This window comes from Hyperoodon ampullatus (genome assembly GCF_949752795.1).
Source record: "Hyperoodon ampullatus genome assembly, chromosome: 20".
In the NCBI taxonomy this organism is placed as follows: domain Eukaryota; kingdom Metazoa; phylum Chordata; class Mammalia; order Artiodactyla; family Ziphiidae; genus Hyperoodon; species Hyperoodon ampullatus.
The window spans coordinates 6,809,110-6,836,114 of NC_136933.1; the positions used below are offsets into that span (position 1 = coordinate 6,809,110).

Below are 27,005 nucleotides of genomic sequence, written 5' to 3' on the forward strand. Positions count from 1 at the left end.
GTGCCGAACCCCAGCTGTGAGGGATCCCACAGAGCAGATGCCCTGGGTCTGAGGACTAACTCCAGAGGGGCCGCCTGCATCCAGGCTGAGGAGCATCCAAATACGGGGCAACAGGACACTACGGCCAACAGTCTCCCTTATGTGACACCTGAGTCTGAGGTTATGAGTCACGCCAGACATGGAGCCTGGGGGCTTCACCTCCCCAACCCCCCAAATTCTGAAGTTGGCATTCTGAGAAAGGACTCTGTTTCAAAATAGGGTTTTACATTTATGGAAATATGCCCTTCTGTAGAGAAGTTCTTATTTGATTATGCTTCAGGGAAAAAAAACAAAACAAAACCCAGCAGCATATATAAATATGCGTGCGTGCGTGCATGCGTGCGTGAGAGAGAGCGCGTATGTATAAATGGGTACGCAACTGGAAGTAACAATAGGCCAAATTATCTCCTCAAATAAAACCACTAATATTGAAAATTAAATGTAAAAGATGAAATAAATTTTTTAAAAAAATCAGACAGGTGGTGGACAGGATATGGTCCCAAATAGTAGCCATAAAATCATACACTGAACGCACTTGGGGAAAGTAAAGATGACCTTAAAACAAACCAAAGATAGAGAATCCGGCCCAGACTGGGCAGCCCGTCTCACTCAGCCCGATGGGTCGGTCAGGCCACTCCTTCAGCGGCTGCGCAGTAAATCCTCCAGCGGCGCCTCCCGGGCGGGTGCGTCGGCAGCAAAGCGGGACAGGCAGCGGTAGGTATGTGCTTTTGTAAAGTTCCGTGGTTTTTTTTTTTTCTCTGCAAAGGGGCAATTATTCCTGGATAAGGCAAGATAATCGTGGTCACGAGAGAAGCAGCCAAATGCAGATCTGCTGAGCTAACGGGAAACTCAGTCCGTCTTTCCCAGCTTTGCAATCAGCTCGTCACAGATTTTCGTCAGTTCTTCAATTTCTTGGTTCTGAAAGATAAATGATGTGATGATGCAGTCTGTCTCCCGAGATAACGGATCACAGTGAAACAGTCCCCAGACTGGCTATACTCCTCCCTCGGCATCCCAACTCAGTGGTTCTTAACTTTTCTGCATCAGAAACCCTTTAAAGAAAGGAAAGCGCTATACCTTCTCCCCTGAGAAATGGTCTTGTGTTCACAAAGTTAGGCTTCTATTGAGTAGTTGGTGAGGGTAATTACTGGCCCTCTGAAGTCCGTCCTTGAAGTTTGTTTGTCAAACTTCCTTGCTATCATAGGAATTACTTGGGGGAATTTGTAAAAAAAAAAAAAAAAAAAAAAGTATCTGGGCCTCACTTGATCCATGAGCATCCCCAGGGATCTGGGATTCCAGAGTCTAAGTATCCCAGGGGCCACTGTCTTAGGGGTTATCAGACGCCATGATAAAAACCCCTGCCCTGGCTGAATGGATACCACAGGCCTGACAACATGATTGGAGACACAGTAAGAAAAACACCAGAGGCACAGAAAATGAAGTCTAAGAGTCACTAATGAGCAAGAGAATGGGGATCCTTATCACCACTGATTTTTACTTCTGGAGTTTCTTGACCACATCTGGGCAGGGCCAGTCTTGGTGTGGGGCGCATCTTGTGCACCATAGGGTGTTTAGCAGCATCTCTGGCCTCTACCCACAGATGCCTGTAACATCTCCCAGTCGTGACAACCAAATATACCCCCAGACGTTGCCAAATGTCCCCCTGGAGGGGAAAATTGCGATGAATGGGGAAGATGGCTTCACATATTATATTACAGAAAAAAACAAAACGGAAAGAGAAAAAAGGTAGCTTCGGAGCCTAAACTAAGCTTTTGGTCCTCTGAGCTTCAGTTAATGCAACCTCCTCTCTGTATCCTGCCTGTGACCAGGTCCCACTAATACACCTGGGAGTATCTGTTGCCACCTGAGTCACTTCCCAAAGGAGCTGGATTGAAGCATCTGCGCAGAGATAAGTCCCTTTCATCCAGAGGACATGGGAGCTTGTGCAGAGATAAGCCCCTTTCATCCAGACGACATGGGAGCTGCAGCCAAGGAGGAAAACCAAAGGTCTCGGTGGGTCCCCTCTTACCTTCTGCTGAAGGGCCCTTTCCAGGGACTCCACCTTCATCTGCTCTTTCCGGAGCCCCGCGTGGAGAGCGGCGCTCTCAGCCTTTGCTTTTGTTCGAACCTGAGCAATCTCCTCATTGGCTCTGTTTATGGAACGAAGTGGACAAAAAGCACATCGTTTGTCATCAGTCGCAGCTCACGATCAGGATGCTAACCGCTGACACCTGTGACACAGAACTAGGAGAACTGACTCCACCATAGAGGAAAAAGAGGAATTGGTGAGCTATATAATTCAATTTTAATTTATAAAAATTCAATTTACACACAACTGCTAAGGGGATTTCCATGATGCAAACCAATGGCAGAATCAACCTTAAAGGCACACGGGACCCGTCAACATTCACATGCCACCAGAAGACAGAATCACGTGACAGTTTCTACAACAATCTTAGATTTTTTTTAACCCAGTACAATAGCAGGTAGGATCTCTGTGGATTAACACAGCCAATGAGTCAGGATACTAACCACTGGCATCTATGAAACACAGACCTACAAGCAACTTTATTAATTAAAAATCTCCATTATAAAAGGAGATTCTCACATTTAAAAAATGGTAGTTATGTGACATGATGGAGCATTAGCTAACTCAATGGTGATACGTATGTAAATGTATCAAATCAATGTTGTACACCTTAAACTTACACAATGTCTGATGTCAATTATAGCTCAATACAGCTGGGGTGGGGGGAAAAGAAGGGGAAAAAGGATGTCTGGAAGGATAAAAGAACGATTTCCTGGGGTGAGGAAAGAGGTGGGAACCCACTGGGAGGGGGAGGGAGTGGGAGGGAGAGACTGTATCTTTTTCTTCTTTTTAATGTCTGAACCTTGTGAAGAGTCCACCTACTCAAAAAACTAAATAAGACACACAGGTACACACAAGTGCAACCTGGAGTTGCAAAATAGTGATTTTTTTTTTTCTTGTCTGTCAATCTTCCCACAACATCACGAAAAGTGAAATTCTTATGCACAAGCCCTTACTTGTCCAGTTTTTCCTCCGCGTGGATTTTCAGGGCCTGATACCGCTGCTCTTCTTGTTTAACTCTGGCTAAGTAATCCTGAGCACATTTTTTCAAGGCTTCTTCATTCTGTTCCCAAGTGACAATTTAAAATGAAAGAAACAAGTCATTTTGTTTTCCTTCTACTAGTAACATACCACATATCAGGGTTTTCATTTTAAAAAAAAGTGAAAAAACCTAATACATTCAGACGCCTCCAAATAAGACTCCATGGTAGTTTGGAACAGGCACAAATAATTCTCACTGAAGAAACTGTAGATAACTTCTTCATGTATTAACTTTCAAATCATACAGTAAGTTACACTGACACACCTGCTTTAGGAAGGGCAGATATTCAAAACTGAAGGCCAATCTGATCCCCATTTTAGACAAACCAGACAGTCATTTTTATGGTTAATATGAAAAAAAAAAGTGTTCACTGCTATAAATGTGTCTTAGTGATGGTGTACAACCAAATCAAATCAATAGGCCCACTTACACTAAATTTGAAACTTTACACTTACTTTCTTCCAGAATATGCAGCCTGTATTTTTCAGTGCTATGGCTTGACTCCCTTTTACTTTTACTAACATTAAATTGGTGAATAATCAAAAGGAACATTTCTAGAATTCTCCTAAGTCTGAGGGTCCCACGGATCTTATGCTCCATGCCACACTCTGGTCGTGTCCAAGGCTTCCTGACCTGACCCAGGAGAGGAATGACCAAGACACGCCACCCAGGGGCCCCGATTCCCTGTTTCTAGGCCACCTGCACCTCTGGCACATGCGTTTGAAGACCCATTACCAAGAAGACACACCACCAGGGGGGCCGAAGGCAAAGGACGAGCTACCTTCTTAAATCCTTCCAGGACGCCTTTCAGGTTCTCGTATCTCCTGAACAGGTCGGAGAGGGACCTTTCCACCGAGTTTAGGTCGGCCAGGGCCTGCTCCTTCTCCATGGTCAGCTGCTGGAAGCTCTTCTGAGAGGTCATACTCGTCCTCTGTTCATCTTCTGTGAGTCATGATCAGAAGCAACGCACGTTCTCTCAACACACAGTGCACAGCCGCCCTCCCGAGCCACCAGGCAGTACGCTGGGTAGGGGAACCCAGCAGGCAAGGTAACAAAAGGTTCCACCCTCAAGGACTGACTTTCTGGCGGGGGAGACATGGTGACAGGTCGGGGCGGGGGAAACACAGCTGGGAAAGAGGGGTGAGCAGTCTCTGCCAGAGGAGACATGGGAGTGGAGACCCAGAGGAGATGAGGGCGGGAGCCGTGCGTCTACCCAGGCGTCAGGTGATGCGGACGGCAGAAAATATCATCTCACTGCCTAAGTTAATGCAGAAAGACCTGACTGACTTAGGGAGTCGGTCCTTACCACAGAGGCTACAAGAGGTTCTAAATGCAATGCAGGAGGGTGAAGCGCTGTCCTTTTCTAAGGGCACCGATGGGTCTGGCGCAGGGAAAGCACCACCTGCAGCGGAGTGAGCCCGCTGCACAGAGCAGAGACGTCCCCCCGGGGGGTACGAAGGACCAGGTGAGGCCGCCCACCCTGGTGCTGGAACTCGAGTGTCTGCCGTCCTCTAAAAGGAACCTAACGACAGGGATCCCCATTATCTGCAGATTCCCTGCTTGCTATTTCTATGTGTAGCCCCCAAAGCAGTAGGTGTGGTGCGCCCCCGGCCGCTCAGGGACACGCGTGGAATGGCAGAGAACTGGAGTCACCTGCCGGCCACGGTCTCGGCTGAAGGTGGACAAGGCGATGCACTGCCTCGTTCCATACTGCAAACAAGTGTCCTTTTCAGTCTACTTAGGGCCACGTTTTTGGCATTTTCGTGCTTCCTGTTGGGGATTTTGAAATGGGCTGCAAGCCTAGGCTGCGGGGCTGTCTCGTGTCCTAAGAGCCACAGGGCTGGAGGTGTCTTAGGGGGAAAACACGTGTGAGATGAGCTCTGTCCTGGCATGAACTGCAGCACTGGCCGTGAGCTCAATGTTAATGAGTCAACAGTATACCTTAAATAAGGTGTCTTTAGACAGAAGCACCCATAAGGCAAGCTTTCCTGAGGATCAATGATTCAGTATCGGCTAATTCAGTGTTTGGGCAACTTCATCAACTACTGCAAATAATAAGAATCGCTTGTATCTCCGGGATGGACAAACTGACGTTTATATTCTGATTTGAAGATCACCTTTGGATCCCATGGCTCATACCCTAGAAAAAAACTTCCTTACCGATCATTTGGGCAATGGTCTTCTCATACTCAGCCACAATTTTCCTTAAACAAACAAACAAAAACTCTTATCAGAAGAGAATTTTATTAACAATGGAAGGTGGAGAAACGCTGCCCCGAACAATTAAACACATTAACATGTACTGACAAACTTACATCACCCAGGTACCTGCTTTGGGGCTCCTCCTTTTTTTACGCTTAGCCTAAGATTTGTTAATGTTCAGAAAGGTTTTTCTTGAGATTTTGTTTAACAAGTTTTTGTTCTATTTATAGAAACAACTGCCTTCACCTTTTCTTTGCACTTGTGTGAATGACCCCAAGGCAATATGTGAATTCTGCTTAGAGAAGTGAATCTTTTACAAAATAAGTTAATGACATTCTTGGGGTTCTTTCCTAAGAGACCTGACCTGAGTTCAGGCTTCCCCTGGCCCCGAACCACTCTTACAGGTAGTGGGTCCCCTCTGATTCAGATCCAGGTTTTATTTGATTGTTCTAATTCCAGAAGTATTTTAGTTATTCAAAGAGGTTTAAAGATCACCCTGTCGCATTAACCTTTCTTTTAGGGAAGTGCAGTGTTTTCCTGATCCTGCCCAGTGACGGGGGCCCCTCCCTGTGACCTCATCCCCCATCGTGAGAAGTGACCACTCCCCCGCCCCTCACTGGTGGCGCCCATCACGCTGACCCTGCGTCCAAGTTCTTACGATGGCTGCTGTAAGCTCCCCAAGGTCGGGGGCCGTGCCTTCCTCCCCACCAGGCCAGCACAGGGACTTACACCCAGTAAATGCTCAAAACACCAAATAATACAAGAGCCACAAATTAGAGTGGACATACTTAAAATGTTTCTTAATCATTCAAGGGCCGACTGCACAGTTTATAAATTATTTATGCCCCCCGCTCTTTGATGCCATCTTTAGTTATTTCACAGCTCCTAACTCTAGGGAGTGAGCAGCAAAAATAAAAAGATTTCAATGTAAAGTCAGTTTTGTTTCCTGTTAACATGCTTTTTAGAATCTATTTCGTGGTTGTGAAATCTGAAGCTACCATGTATAATTCGTTTTAGAAATTATAGTGTTTCCATAATTGAGTATGTCAGTAAATCTCTGTATTTCTGTTATTATATCAAATATCAAATGGATGTTTTTGCACAAATTTGTCTTTTCAAAAGACAAGAATTATGTGGGTTCTGCTTATTTGCAATGTTCTGCACAACCCAAAATGAGCTACAGCATTTGAATACAATAACTGGTCGGCAACCCTCAGGAAATGACACCATCAGTCACAAATTAAGGTGCAAATAGCAAAGCCCTCGAGTTCTCAACAGCTGGTTCTGTGTAAGCAAATACTGTCATCACTTCCTTTGTATTAAATCTAAAAATGCAGAAAGGTACCCACCCCTCCCCCAAACCTCCAGTCTAACCTCATCTCCAAGACTTCTTGTCGGGTTTCTTCGTATTTTTTCTTCCATTCATTTGCTTCCATCTCTTTAGTGATTATCTAGATTATAATGGAGATAAAGCTTGGTTTTAACTACTCAATCTCTTGAATTTAAGACTAGAGCCTGAAAACAACACACAACCAGGTCCGTCTGAAGGCAGTCAATCTACATTAGGAATAAAAAACCCCTCAACATCTGTGTATAATGCTCACAAACACTGGGGAAATGCTCTCAGCTGCAGAGGATGCTGGAACGTGGTCACCAGGACGAAGGGGACCAGAACCTCTCCCAGGAAAGCTGCAAGTGGTTATTACCATCTCTGTAAACTCCAGCTCGGTCCGGGGTCTGGCTATCAGCCCAGAACCCTGCTGGGTCAGGACGCCAACAGCTGAGCCATTTGTCTGGCAGAGACTCATCTTAACCAAAGGAGATGCCAGAGCACCAATTTAATTAGGCTGAGAAACGCAACTGCCACAAAATCAGAGCGGTGGAAATTGGCCTGACCAGACAGTCTCATTCTGCAGAGATCTCGGACTGAGTCAGAATAGGGCCCCGAAGTTCCTCCAGGCAGAGGCATCCATCTCACTGTTGGCAAGATCTTGCTCGCCAGACCAGAACCCACATTGCTGCGTTTGGGAGGCTCGTGCTAACTGGAAAGAAACACTCTAAATTCATGGCCTCAAATGCCATTTGCCCTGCACGGAGCTCAGATGGGCACCTATCGTTCTCCTGTGATTATACTTCTCTGTGCTTCTTTCTAGTTGGTACAATCTTTATTTTGGTGCCATCAATCAGGATCTCAAGAACCAGAAGCCAACCTGTCTGCTTCAGGGGATCAGGCACATCTTCGATGCATCTGGTGGTCCTCTTATAGTTGTAGCTCTCAGGAGAAAGAAGTCATTTTTCTCATTTACAAGATTTTGTAGGGGCCTCCTTACCACAGCGCCTACGTTTTGACAACAGGACTAGCTGACACCCCTGATTACCAACTTACTGCTATGTTTTAACAGTTCGAAAGACCTAGGTCAGAGGCACTTAACCACTCTCATTATATTATAAAAATTAAGTCGCTACACTGAGGGAATTACCTTCTTAAAAAAAAGGTGGAATCATCAAGAAACACACAAACCAAACATAAAATATAGCAGAGAAACACAACAGAGGAGGGAGGTAACTGACTAATGGTACCTAACAGTGTCTTTCATATTTTCCAGGAAAGGCCTAGCAGAGATCTATTTTGAACAGATGTTCAATAAACACGATACAGGGATTCGAGAGTTGAGTTCTTTAATTAAAGAATGGATGAGGGATTATAGGCATTAAGATGTGAGAGGAAGTCTGCTGGGGACTTTTGGGAAAGTCCTAAAAAAGAGGACTTTGCTCCTAAAGAGAGGTGAATGGCGAGAATTAGACGTTTTCTAATGCTAGGCATTGATGTCTGCAGTGTGAAGCACAGAGCTGCAGCAGCCATCTTAGGACCATGAGGGGAGCTGACCTATGACACTGAAGGGGACAGGCCAGTACACTGAAGATGAAATGGCAAGAATTTAAGTCCCTGATGACCCAATTTGGCTGTGGGATACTATACAGATGTGAAAAAGAAATAGGCATGCGGGCTTCCCTGGTGGCGCAGTGGTTAAGAATCTGCCTGCCAATGCAGGGGACACGGGTTCGAACCCTGGTCCGGGAAGATCCCACATGCCGCGGAGCAACTAAGCCCGTGCGCCACAACTACTGAGCCTGTGTGCTGCAACTACTGAAGCCCGCACGCTGCAACTACTGAAGCCCGCGTGCCTAAAGCCTGTACTCTGCAACAAGAGAAGCCACCGCAGTGAGAAGCCCGCACACCGCAATGAAGAGTAGCCCCGGCTCGCCGCAGCTAGAGAAAGCCCGCACACAGCAACGAAGACCCAATGCAGCCAAAAAATAAATCGATAAAATAAATAAATTTTTAAAAAATAATAAATAAATAAATTTATAAAAAGAAAAAGAAGTAGGCATGCATTAAATACTAATATGGAATGAGCACCATGATGTATTTTTAAGTGAGAAAAGCAAGGTACAGAATGGTATATGTAGTATTCTACCATTTGTCTAAAAGAGGGAAGAAAAGATACATATATTTATAATTGCTTGTTTCTGAATAAAATAACTCTGAAAGAAAAAAAAACAAGAAAAAAAAGAACGGATGAAGGTAGGAAACAATGTTACATTCCTGCAAGTCTAGAATTTAAGAAACTTTTAGGCACTAGCATATATCCTCTGTGAAATGAAGGTGCTGATTTAGTTACATACGTGGGTAAAGTTGGCAAAATGCGATATGTAAAACTTCAGGGCTAAAAGATAAAGAAGTGTACAAAAGTTCTCAAGGATATTTCCAAGCGTCAGCTTTGCCCTCTGGATACCAGGAGGCCAGGAATCCGGCTCCAACGAGGTGTTTTACAGGGAGCCCTTTATACGAGCTACAAGTGGAGGAAACAGGGACTTCCAGCTGGGGAGAAAGAACTCAAGCCAACAGAGATGGAAGATACCCACTGGCACACGGGCTTTACAAAGAAACGGAGCCAGAAGCGGACGCAGCGAGGAAGCCTTTACCTCTTCTCGTATCAGGGTGAGCACGGCGGTCTTGTCTGATTCACTGAGGCAGATGCCGTCCAGCGGGCTCTCCCCTCCACAGGCCACGGACACAGGGCCCTTCTCCCCCAGGGACTCCAGCAGTGCCTGTTGGGGGAGAAGGCACAGGTAAGGCGTCTGCTCTTCAGCTTCTTAACCCCAAATATCCTCCGATAACTTCCTCCTGAAGAAACTGATCACACTCTTTAAAAACCACGTTTGAAGGGGAAATAACAGCAGGGGAGGCTTAAAAAGAAAACACCTAGTTACCGTACGATCTGAAGGAAAACCCGTTCTAATGAATATCAGGGAGGTCTTGGCTTCTGTTTTAACGGACGGCCTACGGCCTAGAGAAGTTTTCTTCTCATCCAAAAAGGAGACAGTGTAGTTATCATAGAGGTCAGTCACCAGAGAGTCATGTGCGTAGAAGAGAAAACCATCTGTGCTTAATGTCTCGTGAACCTGGGGATCTCTGGGGAGGATGTGTTCCATGTAAATAAATTCCCAAAAAAGTGTCAACCTTTTTACATATAGATGCTTTGTGCGTACTATTATTTGGCCACTTTGGATGGAAATGTTTCTAAAATGACTTTCAGGCCTAAGCAGGTAGAAATGGGAAATATATGTGAACTCTGACCCCACCCTGGGATGACTCAGGATCACAGGGAATTTCAGTGGCCCCGAGGGCTGGCATGCGGAGAACCAGTGATGTTGTCACGTGCACAGACGCCAGGGTCTGGGCTGCATTTCCATGTCCTGGGTCTTCCCGACATTGAGTTTTCAGTTCCCTTCCGTCAACATGTCACCTTCTGACGTACCAGCTTGATTTTTGCCATAAACCTGGGTTCCCGAGAGCCACATTCAGTTGGGATTTTGTTTTTCACAAGAACGTGGGCTTTGTACCATTTTTTTTTCCCTAAAAAGCATTTTGGGGGGTTATTTCCTCCCACCTATGTTAACTTTTTGTATAAATGGGGAAAAAGCTGATCTAATAACACCCAAAATGCCCGCCAAGGTGACCTGGGAATCTTTTTTTTTTTTTTTCCGGTACTCAGGCCTCTCACTGTTGTGGCCTCTCCCGTTGTGGAGCACAGGCTCCGGACGCGCAGGCCCAGCAGCCATGGCTCACGGGCCCAGCCGCTCCGCGGCACGCGGGATCCTCCCGGACCGGGGCACGAACCCGTGTCCCCTGCATCGGCAGGCGGACTCCCAGCCACTGCGCCACCAGGGAAGCCCTGGGAATCTTTTTTTAAAAAAATTATTGGAGTTAGGGTTAGGATTAGGGAATAATCTTAATAATCTTCAATGTGAGCATAACTGATCAATTAGTTATGACTGTAATCAATCGGGCTCTGGTATCTTGTTCGAATCCAGCTTGAACAGGAAGTCCAAGGTGAACGTAGACCAGTGGTTTTTAAACTTTTCAGGGTCATTATGGACTCACCCTCTCTCTAGAAAATGCTCAAGAACACACACATAATTTTTACCTAGATCTTCATTGCCCTCAGCCAAGGGTCCAATAGACAAACCCCTGGCTGAGGCCACAGAAAAGGGAAAATGCAAAAGCCACAAGCTGGCAGTGCCCGTTCCAGCACCATCTGGGGGAGGCCAGCCCACCATGCTGACAGAAGCCCGAGGTCCCCCAGAAACACCTTCTATCCTGGGAGAGCTCCATCACCAGAGCCAGAAGCTACCAGGGGCCGGCAGCCCTGAAATGGCCCCCAATGACCCCACCCCCTGCACGAGTCCTTTTGTGTAGCCTCCTCCCCTTGAGTTAGGCTGGACCCAGTGACCCTCGTCTAAAGCACAGAAAGTGGTAAAGTCATGCGGTGTCACTTGTTGACAAAGAGGCTCCGGCTGTGAGAAGCTCTGTGGAGAGGCCACGTGGCAAGGAACGGCCGTCTCTGCCAACGGCCAAGTGAGAGAGCTTGGAAGCAGATCCACCCAAATTGAGCCTGGAGGTGACCCCTGCCCTGGTCAGTACCCTGAGCACAGCTGGGGAGAGACCCCGAGTCAGAGGCACTCAGTGAAGCTGCCCCAGGACTCCTGACCCAGAAATGATGAGACCGTGATCGTCTGCTGTCGGTCACTAACACACTGGACATCTGACTCATCCCCCCACCTCCCATGCCACGATGCTCATCAAGACTCCTCCCCACCATCCTGCTTCCCGTGTAACCTGTCTACTAGGTCCAGCCCACACATTTCGTTCATCTCGTTACATTTCCGATTCTAAATTATTACTTTTTTTTTTTTTTTTTTTTTGTGGTACGCGGGCCTCTCACTGCCGTGGCCTCTCCCGTTGCAGAGCACAGGCTCCGGACGCGCAGGCCCAGTGGCCATGGCTCACGGGCCCAGCCGCTCCGCGGCATGTGGGATCTTCCCAGACCGGGGCACAAACCCGTGTCCCCTGCATCGGCAGGCGGATTCTCAACCACTGCGCCACCAGGGAAGCTCCTGAATTATTACATTTTAAATCAGTCTTTTGTTTTTATTATTCTAAATCAGAATCCCTAAGACAGGTCAACTCTGGGAAACTGGTCCCCTGTGCCTTCTGTGACCCTCACGTTAGCAAGAGTTTGGGAAATAAGCCAAGTTTTCTTAGAAAGGGGAATATTGTCTATTCTGGAGGTCTGCATCTCATTCATCCTCGAGGGGATAAATGAATTCAGTCCGCCCACTTGTTTAACGACTTCGCTCTAACAAATGAGGCGTCTGGAAGGGGCAGTGTTCCGAGCTGGAAGATCAGGCCTTAGATGGGGACAAATACACCTGGACGAGTGGCTCTGCAGCCGGCAGCTCTCCCAGCCACTCCCTCTGCCTGGCCGTACGCCACAAGCCCCAAGGCTCAAAATGCAACAGCTCCCATGAGGAATTTATAGCCGTGGCCTATTTTAGCTGCCTTTTCCAGTCCTCTAGGATTTATTTAGCTTTTTACATTCCTCAGTCCTTTATACTGTTTATCAAACAGCACAGAAAACCTACAGAATCTACCATCACCAAAAACTGGCCTGACCATCTCTTCCTGGGCTGGGCAATCTAGTACGTGTTTAATAAAGATGTTAAACCAATCAGATCAATCACATCCTTCCAAAAGGGTCCTGCTTCATATCCCCTGGTCTTTCTCCCTGTCCCACAAAGCATTCACCCTTGAGGACCACAAAGACCTGTCTACAGACAGTGGGACCCAGGGGAGTCTTTGCTGTAAGTTCACAGTGAGTGCAGATGCCACAAAGTAATTCTCTGCTCACATCCTTGCGATGAGAGAAATCAGGATCCCTGATCTGTCAGGCTCATCCCATCTGTCCTTGAACCTGTTAGAGCAGTGTCCCCCCTGCCTCTTCTAACGGAGACACACTGGAAAAGCCAAGTGAACTCAACTTTTAAGAAGTTTAAGATTTCTTTGAAAAAATAGCAGATTGACTCCTAAGTGAAAGATGCTGTAGACCAGCAGCTGAAAAGAGAGATGACCACCCTCCAATCTTAGTTACTTGGCCCTGGCCGCCCCCTGGCGCTGGGCAGAGACTGCAACAGGAATGCCCTTCAGAGCAACACCCAGAGTCTTACAGAGGCACAGGTTAGACTAAACAGACTTCTTAGTCAGTGTTTTGAATATTGCAAGTTCTTTATGCAATGTTGATTCAGCATTCTAAGGAAACAGAAATTAATTTACTTCCGCAAGTTCAACTGGAGTTACCGTTCAAAGATGACGACCCAGGACGTGGTCTTTGCAGGGGGCTCTGGAGACAAGGCTTCCCCCATCTTCTCTCTCCCGCTCTCCCCCAGCTTTCCCGCCAATGTCATGCCACCTCACAGCAGCTCAGGGCTTTCTGGCTCAGCCTTGCACGTTACCCTTTCCCCGCATCTTCACAACCACCCTGCCGAGGCAGGGAGGTGGGGCTAACTCTGTGGATGAATAACTGGGGAATGTGCAAGCGTAACCGGGGCGTTTCAAGAACGTGGGTAAACCTCCCCAATCTGCAACCAGTGCTTGGGCCCCTCGACACAGCCCTCGACCATCCCTTTGCCATTTTTACACGCAGAAAAGACTAGACGACGCTCCCACAGTACCTGGAAAACGTCAGAGGAAACTGGTTTCCCTAAGGGCACGACCAGGCAGTTTGGGGAGCGGAGGGTGGAGTCTCATCCTTTTGTGGGGAAGGACCCCCTCCCACAGATGCGGGGGACACTTCACTACTTTCAGAATGGTGGCCTCAGTGGCTCCTCTAAGTGACTGTGCCATCAGCCACGGTGGCTGTGCTGGGAATGATTACAAGACCCGGCTCCCGAAAGAGTGATTCTGTCCGGAAACCACCGCCACCGCTGTGTAATGCCCCGGAGAGGGGACCACGCTCCAAGCCCCTGACCCCTGTGTGCATGTCCTCCTTCTGCCTGGAGCACACGGCTCCCTCACCCACCCCTACGTCCCTTACTCTGTGTCCTCCAGGGAAACACCGTGGGTCCCAGTCCGACGGTGAGTCACGAAAACGGTTACTAGGACAAGCAACGTGCGTTAAAAAAAATGAAATAGAATAGAAAAAATCAGAGTGAGCCGCATGAAATAGAAGAGAAGAAATCAGAGTGAGCCACATGAAGAAAGGCAGATACTGTTCTGTGCAGTTTGTTTGATAACAATACAAACGCGTGTGTTGAGATGTGTCATACGTACCTACGAGCCAGGATGCAAAATGTATTCTTACTGTGGATCCAGGTTAAGAAGGTTTCTGTCACAACTTCACCTAATCCTTCAGCTTCAACTATGCCCTGTGTCCTAAGGGCGCTCAGATCTACTGAAGCCAACCTTGACTTTTCCTGAGCTCACGCTGTGTGCTTCTCACTGCCTAAAGGAAATGGGAACCGAGAAGCTGGTCTCACAGATGTCTCAGAGCCACGCGTCTAACAGTGAACTTCTGCGATTCTGCTCCTCCTCTGGACTCCTGATGTACCGGCTCCTACGTTCAGCCGTGTTCACTGTGGTTGGTGCTGGCGTACAGGGGCCAGCACACAGTCACGGTCCCAAGCCATGGGGCAGGCAGGGAGAAGAGAAAGTGCCTCCAAGGGGCGGGCCCACAGCAGTGAACGAAAGGCCGTTTGGCTGGGCAAGGGTCTGGCATGGGAAGGAGGCAGGGGCGGTGTAGAAAGCCGCGGAGGCCACAGCAGAGTCTGAGCTCAGCCTAAAGACAAGGGAAGCCAACGAAAGGGTTTCAGCAAAGAGGAACAACTCTGGCTGATGGAAAAGGAGGACAGGATAGCCTCGGGAACAGGGAGATTCATTAGGAGACTGCCACCAGGCTTACAAAGACTGGTGGTGGCCATGGGCTCGACAAAAGTAGACGGATTTACAACAGCTGCTTTCTGGACGTGGAAACCACAGACCCTACGTGTGGGAATACAGAGGACGGGGGAGTCCAACAGGACCCCAGGGTTGTGGCTTAGACAACGAGGTGGACAGCAGTGCCACCTGTCGAGACGAGGCCCCTCTGGGCTTGGTTATCAGCAACACTGACCACTCAGATGTTCAAGGCGAAAACCTCGATGGCCTTCAGCGACTTTCTCCAACCTCCACCTCAGCCACCACGTACACCCCGGAAGCCACCAAGGAGTGATGGTTCTACCTGCTAAGTCCCAGCCTCCATCCCATCCTCTGATTTACTACCGATCATGAGGCTCCCTACTTCAACCCCCAGGAGAGTTCTCTGCTGCGTTTCCATGAATTCCAAGCCTCCCGGCACGATGTCTAGGGCCCCAGTGGCCTGGCTCTCACCTACCAGATGCACAGTATCCTCCGATCACGTGAGATTATTCGTCCCTACAACTCCTTATAAAGCCCATGTCTTTGCACAGTACAACTCTCCTGCCCAGAACACCCTTCATTGCCTTATCTACCTGGCAAACCCCTTTCTTCCTTTAAAACTTAGTTCAAGTGAGGAACCCAGAAGACCCCACCTTAACCACATGATCAGTTAATTCCACCAATAATGGGATGCACCGATACCCATGAGGTCACTTCTGATGCACTTGTGCCAAAAATGCGTAAACTGAATTTAATCATGAGGAAACACTCGACGAGCCCAAATTGAAAGATATTCTACAAAACAACTAACCAGCACTCTTGAATGAAAAGAGCCAAGGTCCGGAAGGACACAGACTGAGGAACTGTCACAGGTTAAAGGAGACTGAGAACACGGGCACTGAACGCCTTGTGAGGTCCTACCTTGGATCCTGTGCCAGAGAAAGGACACTAGTGGGGGTAGCTGGTAAGACCTGGATACGGTTTACAGACCAGGCAATAATACTGTACCAGCGTTTACTGATTCTGATTACAGAAGAGGTTAAAGTTTGAGCGTGGGTGCAAGAGTTATAGGAATTCTTTGTACTATTTTTGTAAGCCTAAAAGTTAAAAAGAAAAGAAATTGTTTTTAATTAGCTCAAATCCAGCCTTCCTGACACCTGCTGCGCGGTGGGTCAGCCCTGGTGCCCCCAGTCCTGGGGACACATCCTGGTGTAACATTCACCACAGGGTAACCCTGGTTTCCATTTTGTAGTCTACAACCGGGGCTGCTCAAAAGAAATACAACATAAGCCATATGTAATTTAAAAATTCTCAGTAGCCACATTTAAAGGGTAAAAAGAAACAGGTGAAATTAATTTTAATAATATCGTTTCGTTAACCCAATAGATCCAAAACATCAACATGTTATCAGTATAAAAAGTTAGAGACATTTTATTTTCCCTTCTTTTCTGTGCTAAGTTGTCAAAGGCTGGTTGCACTTTACACTTGGAGGACATCTCAGGACGTCCAGCTACAGGTCCAAGTACTAGTGGTCACCCTCCGAGACGCCTCAAGTGAAGGAGCTGTGCTTTATTTTTATCTCATGTCCATCACCAGACACAGACTAGAATTTAATTACTGAGTTAACATGGGCTTCAAAACAAACACTGAACACCCCCCGCGCTCACACCCCTCCCGCACGAGCCTGGGGACTCACGGGCACGGCAGGTCCATCCTTCTCCATCTGCTGGCACGCCTCCTTCTCAGTACCTAAAACACAGAGTCATTTTTAGAGTCATCCCAAGAGGTTGTGCCTTTCCTTCCCACTGAACCACTCTGGGAGACCCCAGCGCAGGCCCGGAAGGACATCTATGGGCCCCTGAACAGCATCTCAAGATCTCCGAAGACGGGCTACATTCTGCTGACCACTGAGCTGTCTGTGTTCAGGGTCCAAAACATCCAGAGGAAAGAGGAGCTTACGGTCGGTCAGCCTTAGACGGAGGCACGTCCTCAGGTGGTGAGAACGGCAAGGCTGCCCCCTTGTGTCCATGAAAAGTTTTGCAAGTGAGTTGGACTAACCACGGGGTCATTTCAGAAAGAGGAGAAACCGTTAACGCTGAAAGCTATTTTATTACCAAGTTGGAGTGAATCTGAATTCCAGCCCTGAAGGGTATGTCAGTGGAATTAATGTAGCAGATAAAACAAAAACCTCTAAATTTCAATGCCTGAACACTAAATTCATTATCCTCCCCACGCCCTTCAAGCTGGTTTCCTCGGCTTCGCTCTACCACCAGAGTCCATGCGTACAAAAAACCAACACAATGCTTTTTCTGATCAAAGGAACATGCACTCATTGAAGAAGATTTTTAAATATGTAAAAGCACATAAAATGCTAAAGCTACAGTCCTCCACCTGCAATCGCAAATTACTACTTTAGTGCACTGTCGAGAGTGAATGATTGAGAACACAAATGTGACCATCACTACTTCGCTTATAAACCTTCAGTGGCTCCTCTATACTGACAAAGCCCCAATTCCTCAGGACGACCCCAGGTTCCCACTTGCCCTGTACTCACGGACAGCTACTGGGCATTTTACCTGTGTGGCAGGTTCCTTCCCATTCCTGTGAGAGACTCCTTGGGGCGCATCTTTGTATTTATCTATCAAGACCCAGGCCGAAGGTGATATCCCAGGACACAGCTCACCCATCCCACCTCCACACCCTCCCACCCCACACGACCAGGGCCCCTGCTCGCTCCCACGATGTGGCTAATCAGTTACGAACAGTGTTAACGGGAGCTGTTCCGTTAGCAGAACCCCAGCTCACGAAGTTTCTGCCAAAGGAATTTCCTCCTAGTGAGGAAGGATGTAATTCGACAAACATGGACCATGGACCCGCACTAGGGGAAAATCGAAGATGAATCACTCACAGTCCTTAACCCCAAGAAGTTTATCAAAGATAACCTTCCATAAAAGATAACCTTCCATAAAAGATAACCTTCCATAAAAGATAATCTTCCATAACTAATACATGGAACGTATGAAGAAATGTAGTGGGAGCCAAGTGACCTTTGTGAGACAGGCCAGCAAGGATGGGCAGAATCTCTACAGGACAATGGTGAAGAAAGGCACTTCATATACAAGAAATAAGTGTAGGTATGAGAGTCCTAAGGGTAAAGCCTGTGTAATGGGTAAAGGGGCATAAAAGGAAATGGCAGATGGGGTCTTTGGAGAAAACATCAGAGCAGAAAAGAGGCCTGGGAGGAAACGTGGAACAGTGTCTGGAATGTTTATTTTACAGACGGGAAACAGACCTGGGTAGGTGGGGAGATAACTCTCACAAAGTCCAGATTTCCACCTGCTTCTCTGGTTTGATGATAGATCATTATTTTTTAAATTCTAAGTATAAAAGCTCCACATTGAACTATGTTGCTAAAGACCTGAGTTTCCCATAACGTTTAATGAAGTCAGGAACACGGTGCCAAGTGCTTCACGATGAAGGTTAAGGCCACAGATACAACCTGGGACCTGGAAAACGGCCTCGGATTTAGAATGTTCTAAAGAGGAAAACAGCACTAAGCTTCAGCACAGGTTGGTCTAGGCGCTTATGAGAACATGAAGAAGCACCAGTCATTTTCAATCCACCATGTCTGCAAGCAGGAAAATTTACAATAGTTGAGGGTAATGAAAACCATCTCTTCACACGTTAGCCTTGTGGTTAAAAGACCGTGGAGCCAAGACTGCTGGGAACTCGGACCCTAGTCCACCACTTACTAGACAGGAGACCGTGGCCGAGATCCTTAACTTCTGTCTCACTTTCCCTCTCTGATAATGGGGAAAAGAATGCTGCCTAATATAAAACAGATAAAAAACAAGGAGCTACTGTATGGCACAGGGAGCTATATTCAATATCTTGTAATAACCTATAATGGAAAAGAATCTGAAAAAACATATGTAACTGAATCAGGTAGCTGTACACCTGAAACTAAGACAACACTGTAAATCAACTGTACATCAATTTAAAAAGAAACAAAAACAAAAAAACAAAAAAAAGAACGCTACCTAGTGAGGAGACATGAGTTACTACACGTAAAACACTTAGAACAGTGCCTGCATGTGGAAGCAACTATACCTGTTAGTCGTTATTATTTCTTTCTTTCTTTTTTTTTTTTTTTGCAGTACACGGGCCTCTCACTGTTGTGGCCTCTCCCGCCACAGAGCACAGGCTCCGGACGCGCAGGCCCAGCGGCCATGGCTCACGGGCCCAGCCGCTCCGCGGCATGTGGGATCTTCCCAGACCGGGGCACGAATCCGTGTCCCCTGCATCGGCAGGCGGACTCTCAACCATTGCGCCACCAGGGAAGCCCCAGTCATTATTATTTCTCTAAGGGAAACCAGGAGCCCAATAATCCCAACATGGTTCCAGGTCACTACACGTGAAGATGTGGCCAGACTGAAATAATCAGGAAAGAATTCAAGCAGTCTGATACATCAGTGTCTCCGTACATCCTGCCACTCGGATCCATACGTCCCTGGCGCTCCACTGACACCCTTTTGTGTCTCTTCTCCAGGCAAAGAAGCAAAGCACAGACCAGCAGCCTAAACCTATCCATCAAGGGACCCGTTCTCTAATCTCTTTAAAGTGTCTCCTGCCCTGGGCTTCCAGGCATTTCTATGCTTATGTACGTAAGAAAGATGAAGATTTGCTTCCATACCTGCTTCTGAGGATGAAAACGTATGATTTATGGCAGACACGGGAACATTGGAACATTCAAAGTACTCCAGGTCGTCCTCTGGCTCACCTTTCCCCTCGGCCCCAATGGGTTTCTGACCAGATGACGTGGACGCCAGCTTCTCCTCGTCGGTAGCATGGCCATCCCTGTTAGAAATGTCTGAAATCTGGGAGATCACTGCTCCTTCATCCTGGGAAAGGCAACAGATGAGATGCTACCATTTAGGAGGGCAAGCAGTGGGGAAAGCGACATCTCAGGAAGAGCAAAGCAGCTGCCATTCCATATGGATGTTCTCCACGAATCTGGGTACCAACCAAGGAAGAAGCTGCAGCCCCTCAGCCATGGAAGGTTGTATTTTCTAGGGCCTACCTTCTGTAATTCACACCTGAGGTTTAAAAAATTAAGCTTTTCTAGCCTAAATTTATAAGCAAGAAGTTTAAGTGGCTGAAGAAAATAGTTTTCATACATTTTGCTCATATAGATAGATCCTAGACTTTTCTGGAAAATTTATGCACCCCACTGTATTTTCAGGTGACATCTAAAAACCTTTCACTATGAGCTTAAGTAGTCAAAAAGGCTATAATATCTGCTACATATTATTTATTTGTTTGCTTGTTTACTTATCTCTCCTTCCAGTTTTATTGAGATAAAACTGGAAGGAGAGATAAGAGGTACAGCATAATGATATGACTTACATACATCATGAAATTATCACAGCAAGTTTGGAGAACATCCATCCTCTCACACAGATACAAAAGAAAAGAAAAAATTTTATTATATTTTAAATACTGACTTGGCTTATTAATTCAATTTAGTTACTCTAGTGATTTGATACTTTACCATCCGTATAATATCGAACATGAATAAGCCCTTTAATAGTCAGAAATTTACATCATTCCTTTTCCTCTCTGAATTTGTATTTCCTCCCTATGCCCATCAAGAAATTATCCCAAAGAAATGCATTTGCTTTCAAGTTTTTTAAAGTTCTCCTATTACATTTGTTTAAAAAAATTTTTTAAACCTTTTTTTACAACCATAAGTCTCTAAGTGTTAACATTTTTTCTTCTGGAGAGTTATCACTACAATTACAAACGCACAATTTATTCTAAAAGTATTACAATGTTTGGTAAGTACAATCAAACACAAAAGAAAAATTAAAAAAAATGGAAATCGATTGCAATATTTTGTTGCACCAATTTAAAAAAACTTTTACGATGCAGTATGTGTTATTTTTCTGAAGCAAATCAAAGGTAAATTTTTCATAGTTCTTGCTGCCTGCTTTAGCAGCATTTGAAGGTGGATACTTCATACATTTGTAATAGATGAAGAATAAATCAAATTACAAATTTTTTTTTTAATCTTAAACCACGTACCAAGTTTTTGGTCCAAATTGTGTAAGATAAGTTAAACTTAAAATGCAATGACTGTATTTCTGTAATCATGGTTACGCTGGAATAAAGTTTTAAAAAGGAAAAAAAAAGGACTTCATTGCAATCAAATGGGTCCGGGTTTTCTTTTGCTTGTTTGTGTGTGTGTGTGTGTGTGTGTGTGTGTGTGTTTCCCAATTAATTATATAGTCATGGACAAATATTTATTGCTAGAATGAAACAAAGGTCAGCATCAATTTGATTCCTGTTTTCCATTTTTATAATTATAATCAAGAAGCCAGAAGCCTTACTAATACAAATAAATAGGTGAAACAGAAGGAAGTTTGTAATAGAAATGTCTTTCTTTGAACTCCTTTCCAAATTATGTTCCAAAAAATTCTATCATCAATAATTACTTTTTTTCTTTTTCCTTTTGGGCCATGTCGTGCTGCCTGGGGGATCTTAATTCCTCGACCAGGGATCGAGCCCGAGCCCCCTGCAGTGGAAGCGTGGAGTCCTAACCACTGGACCACCAGGGAAGTCCAAATAATTATCTTTTTAATTGAGATATAATTGACATATATCACTGTGTCAAAAATTATTTTTAATAATCAGCTGAAAATTCAGGTTCTCCTAACTTGTTAAAAGCAATAACTGGAAAACCATCTGACTTTAAAAATATATTATCCAGTCACTGGAGTCAATCACTTTCTTATAACTTACACCAGTATTTCAAATCCCCCCTTTGGTGCCCAGAGGTTTCACACCGAGTGGTGATGCACCCTAGTAAGTTTGAGAACGGGTGAGAGGGAACTTTATCAGAAAAAAGTGGGAAAAGGGTAGCTGTGAAGTAACGGTTCCCTTATCTTCAGAGCCCTTTCTCAGATCAGCTTAGGAAGTCAAGGATTTGGGAATTGGTTTCCTTAAAGCTGAGTACTCAGATCCCCACTGGAAAATCTTCATTAATCGCCACCCTGATGGGGAACACAGACTTACCTGAGAACACCCATCCAAAGCAAGAGACTGGGCTTCGTATTTCTTCACCTTACAGCCACTCCTGGGAAAAAAACACACAGAACACCGGGCCGGTTTGGAATCACACTGACAACCTCCAAGCTGTGAGATGGTGCAGACAGCGGTGTGTGCAGACACAAGCCAAAGCGCACAGCCCCACGCGAGTCACACTTCCACGCGTCAGAGACGGGAACAAACACCTTCCCGCCTCTGAATCCTCTCCCGGGAGGCAGGGCAAGCAAAGAACTGTAACTCAGTGACCTCCTCACTTGCTTCTGCGGGAAGCTCAACACCAGCACTAGGGCCCCTACGGCTTGTAACTGCACGCCAGCAGCCACCAACAGCTTTTCCGAGAGCAGCCCCAGTACCTGGAGACGGTCGGGTCATCTGATCCGCGCTCACTTGGCTTTGATAGTCACCAGAAAAATTACCACGCCGGACCACATTCTTTAAAAATTCTTTATTGCGCTAAAAGCCACAGAAGTCTGGGAAGACAGCTCCAGACCTGTGTGCTCACAGAGGAGGACTGTGGGCAACAGAAAGGACGAAAATAAAAATGTCTGAGCAAACTGTTACCATTCCTCTTAGGTAGTGAGATGGAAAACGAACGTCACGGCCGGAACTGGGGAAGCTCACACCGCCCGCTTTGTTTAAACTAGCACGCGATTTGCGATCTGAAGACTATCCAGATTCTGTTCTGTTGTAATGAACTTAGAATTTCCAGCACCGCCGCTCTGACCACACCCCACGCCCAACCAAAACTGCAAGTTCTTCTCCTTTTGCGGGGCAAAAACAAAGACCCGCATGGCTACCAGAAGAGGGACCACCACCTCGGTAGTGTCTGCTTGTCTTCCCTAACGCCCGAGTGTCACCCCTGCCACCAAACTCAGGCGGAGCTGACTCGGTAAAATGTATTCCCTGCTCCGAGGCGGCAGCCTTATCCTTTCAAAAAAGTCCGTTGTTCCTGACATGAAACAGCAGAGCAGTTCCTCAAGCTGCTGCGGGGATGAGTAGGGCCAAGCCAGCACACAGCATCACAGCGCCGCACGAGGCGTGTGTCAAGCCGGGGACACAAGCTCTCGCACCTGAGGTGGGAGGGCCCATCTCCAAGCCTTTGGGTACAGATGGCAAGGCTAATAAGCTGGCTCAGGAAGTGGCAAATGAAATGCAAAAGATCATCAGAAGATCCAACTCAGAAAGGGAAGCCAACATGCTATGGAGAGATGGTCCGGGGAGGGTAGGGGAGGAATTGCCAAGGGCCCCACGGAGAGCCAGAAACAGGAGTACTTACAACAGAAAACAGAGAAATTTCACTTGTTCAGTAGTCCTGATGCACCAACAAAAGTAGAGACGGGAAAGAGACAGACAGATGGAGAAAAAAAATCATGTAAGGCCTGGAATATTTATCTCTAGTCTGGCAGACATAAAGGCTGCAAAGTTCTTTCTATGAGGTGAGACATGAATTAAAAATGTCATACTCATGGATGTTACCACTGGTGAGTGAACGATTCTCAGTAGTAAGAGAGTGGTAGAAACACTCGGAAATGTCACACGGTCAGATTTATGGACGAAAAGTAAACTTTCAAATATTTGTAAATGTAAAAAAAATGCATTACTGCCGAGTATGTTTACACTTAAATGTCTAGTCATCCAGATTAAAGGCTATCAATGCATGAATGAAAATATAATTGAAAATGTATCTGCTTATATCTCCAGTAGGTGTATATTACTGAGAAACTCCAAGTGATTTTACATAATTTATCCTATTCGACCCACAAAAATCCCAATCATAGGATGATGTCTCTATTTTACAGAAGAAGGATCTGAGATGCCAATTATGTCATCTTTTAAGAAGTCACACAAGGGCTTCCTTGGTGGCGCAGTGGTTGAGAGTCTGCCTGCCGATGCAGGGGACACGGGTTCGTGCCCCGGTCGGGGAAGATCCCACATGCCGCGGAGCGGCTGGGCTCGTGGGCCGTGGCTGCTGAGCCTGCGCGTCCGGAGCCTGTGCTCCGCAACGGGAGAGGCCACAACAGTGAGAGGCCCGCGTACCGCCAAAAAAAAACAAACAAAAAAAACAAACAGAACAGGAGGAAAATGCTAGCAGGTGAGGGTGGTAGGGCTGGGAGAGGGTGCTTCTTGCTACTGAAAACAAGATGTAGGATAAACTTCCCTCCCTTTGGTCCCACTTTAGTCTCATGTAACATGAATGCACTGGCTACACACCTTCAACACGCAACTGAAAGGGAGGCTCCCAATGACCCCTTATCAACCCTGATAGGCAGGGCTGCCCATATTTAGGGGACCCCAGGTTAGGAAGAACCCAGGCAAAGACCTGGCCATCGTGTCCCCCGGGCATTGTCTAGACACAGGTAACTAACCTGAACCACAGAAGAGCACCTTGAGGTCACCTGATCAATAATATTTTTCAGCAACCATTTAACTGTGTGTCTATAATCAAAGAACAGATCAAGAACTATTAATGACATTTTATTCCCTTTAGATGTCCTGGGAAATATTCTGGAGCTGCTGAAGAATCCGTTCCTGCAGTGCTCAAGCTTCTTGGTCCTCATACTTTCTGCTCTTTAACCCTTTTTCTCTGGTGTCAATCACCACACCATCTAGTGTTCTTCTTTACGTCACATTAATGCTGAAAAGCATTTCGCCAATACAACTGTGGTGACAATGAGAAACGTGGTACTTCTTCTCACCCTCCCTTTTCATATTTCATCCACCATGTCACTGGCCCTGTTTTTTTTTTTAATACTTTATTTATTTAATTTGGCCACACCATACGTCTTGTGGGATCTTAGTTCCCTGACCAGGGATCAAACCTGGGCCACAGCAGTGAAAGAGTGAAAGCGCCAAGTCCTAACCACTGGACCGCCAGGGAATTCCCCATTGGCCCTTCTTTATATCTAATTCTTAGTAAAATGTCACAGGGTCATAAAGATACCAACAGATTGTCATCGACTCAAGTTTTGTGATAAGGTCACCCTGTATCAAGTTTAAACTGAAATGTGACGTGGAATTATGGCCTGGGGGTGACCACTCCGAGAGAACTCCAAGGACCTTGCAAAAGTGGCTCCAGATTTCCCGGGAGAAGGGGGGTTGGTGGGGAGAGGGATCTCACACAACGAAGACTAACAGCCTAATTTAGTGAGATTTAGGCAATTGTTTAAAATAGTCTTGATTCTTTTTGGAAACTCACCTCCTTTCTGAAAGAGCCAGAAGCTTTACCAGGAGACATAAGAATTCTAACTTTTAGTGGTAGGTTTGTTTCCAACAAAAATCACAGCTTTCTGTTCAAGTGAAAAGACTTCTGTAAGACCCTTTTCCACGTGTTACTGATACTACACAGTTTACCTGCAGCCCTGGGATTCTTGTTTCATCCATAGAGAAGCTGAAGAAGGTGGCTAGCACTGACACCTGAATTCTGTATATAAAATGATTCCCGACAGCTCAGATAGGACTTCTGAAAACCATCAAAGCTCTACCTGCCTAGCCCATGACATTCTTTTTTTTTTTTAATAGGAAAAAAGTACCCAACGTGGGGGGAAAAAGAACTCAGCTGAATAAACTGAGGATTCAGAAGCAAGGCAGACATCTAAAACGGAAACCTCAGGTATCTCTGATTCCACACCAGAGTTAGGCAAAACAGTGAAGACTGCAGTCTGAGGATACAAGCTTTGCGTCTGCCCCGGGGCACCTTCACCCAAACCAAAAGCAGTGGCCGCCAAACTTCACAGAGAGGACACAGAACACAAGGCCCACGCCCGTCTCACTCACGTTATCAAACGCGACTTTGCCTTCTTGGGTGATTCTAAGATTTCACTAATATGACTACCGGCGGGAGAACCAAAGTCACTGCTCGTTAAAGTCATAGCGGGTTTAAAGGGATCCATGGATTCGTCAAAGTGATCTGGGTCAAAGCGGTAGGAGCCCTGAGCCGAGAGCAGGGGCGAGCGCTGCAGCGGGGAGTGGCCCCCAAAGGGCCCGAAGTCGGGGCTCTCCCCGGGACACGGGCGGGGACCCGGCTCTGAGGACGCCCCTGCCCCCGGGGCACCTGCTGGCTCCCCGGCGCCGTCTTTCTGAACCTTGGGCATCACCCTGCTGCCCGGTTTCCGGCCGGGTTTCCTCGGGAGGGCTTTCCTGGACTCCACAGTCTCCACGTCTTCCGTGAAGTCAAACTCCAGTTTCAGAGGGGAGCTCCTCACCGCCTCCGGCAGCTCAGCCCCTGAGTCGCCGGTGTCACCGCCGGGGGCACACGGTGTCTCCCTCACCTCGGGGGGACACTTCTGGCTCCTGTCACCTCCTAGCAGGGCAGGGGTGGCAGCGTTCCCAGCCGCTCCGTCGGGACCGGACTGGCGGTCCGCCCGGGGAAGACGCGCGCCCTCCGGGGCCGGGTGGGTTTCGGAGACCTCGCCACCTGCCGCCTTCTTCCTCGGGGGGACAGGCCTGGGCTTCCGCAGCCTGCTTCTGCTGGCCCCGGGCTCCGGACACGGGCTCCCCGCCTCCGGGTCGGCTTCCGTCGAGGCCTCCAGCGTGGCCCCCATGGAGCCCTCGGTCATTGCCTGGTCCTGGGCGGCGCCCGGCGCGCGGGGGCAGGGCCCGGCCTGGCCTAGGGCCGCGGCCCCGCAGCCATGAGCCGCTGCTGGGCCAGGCGGCCCCCGGGGCGCCGTGGAATTCTTGGTTTCTACGGAAAACGGCCTCACGACAGAGATTTTGCTCACATCGTGTTCAGGTTCTTCTCTGAAACCCCTGACTGAGTAAGACTCAGTAGCGTGCTGAGCTGCCTCGTTTTCTGAGGGTCTAGAACCAGCCTCAGGCGACCATTTTTCAACCACTTCTGCTACCAGCTGTTCGTCCACTTCTTGTGTGTCTAAAACAAAACACAAAAGCCGTCTGTTAACAAATTACCTTCTCAGCATTGGTGAATATTCTCCACTAGCTGAAGCCACACAAACGGCAAGCTCTGCCCTCTTTGCTTTTACGAAGCATCCCTAAGGTTCCGCAACGATGGCGGCGGGGCCTGAAGGCGGACGGCTGGTACTACACTCTAAAGCGAATCTTCCCAGCCCAAACGGTGTGTGTGTGCTGTCCAAGTCACACAACCAAGTCACACAAATGATAATTATACCAAACAGAGCTATTTAGGAAATGGCTAAATAGATCATGGGCCCTCTGCGAAGCGTATTAATATGACGTTAAAATTCCTCAGGTTAAAACAACTGGTCTGGAAG

General features: G+C 47.1%; 1 protein-coding gene across 10 annotated transcripts in view; it reads right to left on the reverse strand.

Annotated features, from left to right (window-relative positions):
* Window positions 1-579: 579 nt before the first annotated feature.
* TACC1 (transforming acidic coiled-coil containing protein 1) overlaps window positions 580-27,005 on the reverse strand; it is a gene marked incomplete at its 5' end in the record, with an annotated part of 90,402 nt that continues 63,976 nt past the window's right edge. For 2 of the 10 annotated variants that reach the window (XM_079726561.1, XM_079726563.1), the window contains 11 exons: window positions 580-957; window positions 2,069-2,189; window positions 3,085-3,191; window positions 3,952-4,112; window positions 5,331-5,374; window positions 6,747-6,823; window positions 9,360-9,485; window positions 16,367-16,419; window positions 19,451-19,571; window positions 21,745-21,805; window positions 25,552-26,644. In XM_079726561.1, coding sequence (XP_079582687.1) covers window positions 889-957; window positions 2,069-2,189; window positions 3,085-3,191; window positions 3,952-4,112; window positions 5,331-5,374; window positions 6,747-6,823; window positions 9,360-9,485; window positions 16,367-16,419; window positions 19,451-19,571; window positions 21,745-21,805; window positions 25,552-26,644 — 2,033 coding nt within the window. In that variant the 3' untranslated portion in view covers window positions 580-888. Of the gene's footprint in view, window positions 958-2,068; window positions 2,190-3,084; window positions 3,192-3,951; window positions 4,113-5,330; window positions 5,375-6,746; window positions 6,824-9,359; window positions 9,486-16,366; window positions 16,420-19,363; window positions 19,572-21,744; window positions 21,806-23,053; window positions 23,090-25,551; window positions 26,645-27,005 lie in introns of all 10 variants that reach the window. The other 8 variants (XM_079726560.1, XM_079726562.1, XM_079726558.1 and 5 more) reach the window with 6 other exon arrangements.